At 56.5% G+C, this 2643-nt stretch overlaps 1 protein-coding gene across 2 annotated transcripts in view; it reads right to left on the reverse strand.

Moving 5' to 3' along the window:
* Positions 1-80: 80 nt before the first annotated feature.
* Trim65 (tripartite motif containing 65) overlaps positions 81-2643 on the reverse strand; it is a 6802-nt gene continuing 4239 nt past the window's right edge. The window contains exons 2-6 of one of the 2 annotated variants that reach the window (XM_005350758.2): positions 2383-2478; positions 1929-2162; positions 1673-1847; positions 1491-1556; positions 81-1019 (exon numbers count right to left, since the gene is read on the reverse strand). In XM_005350758.2, coding sequence (XP_005350815.1) covers positions 445-1019; positions 1491-1556; positions 1673-1847; positions 1929-2162; positions 2383-2478 — 1146 coding nt within the window. In that variant the 3' untranslated portion in view covers positions 81-444. The remainder of the gene's footprint in view (positions 1020-1490; positions 1557-1672; positions 1848-1928; positions 2163-2382; positions 2479-2643) is intronic. The other variant, XM_026780741.1, reaches the window with a different exon arrangement.

A 2643-nucleotide genomic window follows, 5' to 3' on the forward strand; every position in this document is an offset into this window, starting at 1 on the left:
TTGTAGACCAGGCTGGTCTCGAACTCACAGAGATCTGCCTGCCTCTGCCTCCCGAGTGCTGGGGTTAAAGGCATGCGCCACCATCGCCCAGCTTATGGAGTCTTTTAAAACTGTAAGCAAGCCCCCAGTCACATGCTTTCTTTAATCAAACTTGCCTTGATCATGGTGTCTCTTCACAGCAATAGAACAATGACTGAGACAGATGTCTAAATGTCAAGAGCTTGGCTTTTGCTTGGGGCTGGGGCTTCCTATTTAATTTTTTTCTGGCCCCTGGCCCCTTCAAAGAGAGTAAAAAGTAAACTTTTATTTAGGGGTTCCCCTCCCATCTCTCTCCTCAAAAGAGGCCACCAGCTATTCCTTTTAGAATGGTGACCTGCAGTCTCCAAGTCAGAGGCTGAGCCACTCCTGGGCACATAGGCATGGCGGCACCTGTCTGTGCCTCCCTCAGTTGAGGGCTGAGGCCTCTTCCTGGGGCTCTGGAGGGAGCTTGGCTTCTGGCTGATGGCAAAGAGTCAGGGTCCTCCCCTCAAGGAGCCAGAAGACAGGGAAGAGCGGCTGGCTGAAAAGCGCATAGAAGGTATGAAGCAGCTGTGTCTGTGGTTCGAGGCTGTAGAACTTGAGGCAGCCGGAGGTCAAGTTCAAATCCACGCCCAGGAGATGCCCAGGCACCCCGTGCAGGCGCTGGACCTTGCCGTTGTGCCAGGCCTGGATACTGTCCTCCAGGAGGCAGAGACCCCAGGAGTAAGGGCCACGGCCGATGTTGTCCGTGTGGGTCCCCTCCTTTCTGCGCGGCAGTTTGGGGTAGGCGACGCCCAGTGTCACAGAGTGGTGGGAGGTGTGCACCTCCCAGTAGTGCTGTCCAGTCTGGAAACTCTGGGTGCACTGTACCTGCCAGAGCTCGAAGCTGCCTGATCTGGCTGGGCCCTGGGCCTGGTAATGGTGTGTCACCTGCCGGTCCTTGCGGGACAAGCACAGGTACTGGTTGGCAGTGTCCGGGTCAAAGGTCAGATTGCGATAATCTGTTGGGAAGAGATGAACATAGTGGCCACAGTGTCATTTCCCCCGAGTGGAGCATAGGGAGTTACTGTGGCTTCATTTACAGAGAGTTCAAATGTCTACCGTGCTGTGGGCAGAGCACTAGTGAACGGCTCACTGCTGCCTCTGAGCTGGAATCTTCCACATGCCTCCTCTCACAAGAGGGGAAACTGAGGCTCAGAGAGTTAAGTTCACATTGTGTTAAGTACAAGAAATGTGATGGACCCCAGGTCCCCGTGATGCTCTACTGGCTGGGTGGATGAGGAGAAGGGCTTATAACCCACAGCAGGCATGCAGAGGTGCAGCCTGACCCAGGAAGGACCATGGACCGGACAGTCAGAGCAGACCCGTCACCCCATACACTCACAGGCATATGCACACATACACATACTCTCGCATGCACGCAAAGGTGTACACACGCAAGTGGACACGACACAGGCATTGGGTCTCCTTACTCTGCCAGAGTTTCTTCCTCAGCGGACACACTGTGCTGGGGACTGGTGGCAGGGGACCCAAGGCCTCTAAAGAACAAAGTAGAATTAGGGGAGTGGGTAGGAACGATCCCTGACTCCCCAGCCCTGTCTACCCACTCGGGGGTGAGGGTAGGATTTAGGGGTCAAGGAGAAGCCAGCCTTACCCACAGGACCAGCGTGGGCAGCGCTGGCAGCCACCCTGGGGGGCTTCTCTTCAAGGAGGAGCCCACACAGCGGACTAAGCAATTCGTTCACGTTGTTCAGCTGCTGCACTTCATCCCACTGCGGAGCTGTCAGTGGCCCAGGGGACTCTCCAGGCTCAGAGAGCTGCTGCAACTCCTGAATCCCAGAGACAGTGTCAGCAAGTGGGGTGCAAGGTGCAGAAGCAAGGCCCTAGCCCCCTGTCCCGATATTTGGTACCTGGAAGAAGACACAATCATCTGCTTGCCCCAGGAGATCCTGCACACTGTGTTCGTACTGAGACAGGGCCTCCAAGTGGCCAGTTAGCCGCTGTATCTCGTTCAGAGCCTGGCCCAGCGCCTGCTCCTTGGCTGTCTCTATGTTCCTCATTGTCAAGTCCCGCTGCTTCTCCAACGCCTGTAACAGGCTGCTGAATCTGCTGGAGACCAGCAAGGCCAGGGTGCAGGCTGAACTCTGTGTGGGCACAGGAGGAACCTCAGGGTGGCCAGTCTCGGCATTATGGCAATGCAGGCCAGGTCCTCAGTCACCCACTGGCCTGAAGGGTGGGATGGACAGGGGGAGTCAGTCAGGGCCCTTGGAACCTCCTCCCCACTGGGGCCTGGCTTCTAGTCAGCTTCCCATTCCCTGCCCCTGGGACCATGGCAGGGCCCAGCACGAGGACTTGGCCAAGTACCTCGATCTGGTTCTTTTGCCGCTGCAGCTCCTGAAGCTGGCTCTCTGCCTTGGTGACCTGTTGCCGGGTAATCTCCACTCTAGCATTCAGCTGGTCCTGCGGCACCCAATCAGAAGGCAAGCATTAAAAGAGGGCTAGGTCAGGCCACCACCACTATCCACATGGATACTAGGCTCTCTGCCATGCCATGCATGGTCAGAGTCCCAGGGAGGCCTGCACAGGGACCCTTCTCTGCAAGGCGCAAGATGGTTTTTTTTTTTT

The sequence above is a fragment of the Microtus ochrogaster genome, chromosome 7 (assembly GCF_000317375.1).
Source record: "Microtus ochrogaster isolate Prairie Vole_2 chromosome 7, MicOch1.0, whole genome shotgun sequence".
Classification (NCBI taxonomy): domain Eukaryota; kingdom Metazoa; phylum Chordata; class Mammalia; order Rodentia; family Cricetidae; genus Microtus; species Microtus ochrogaster.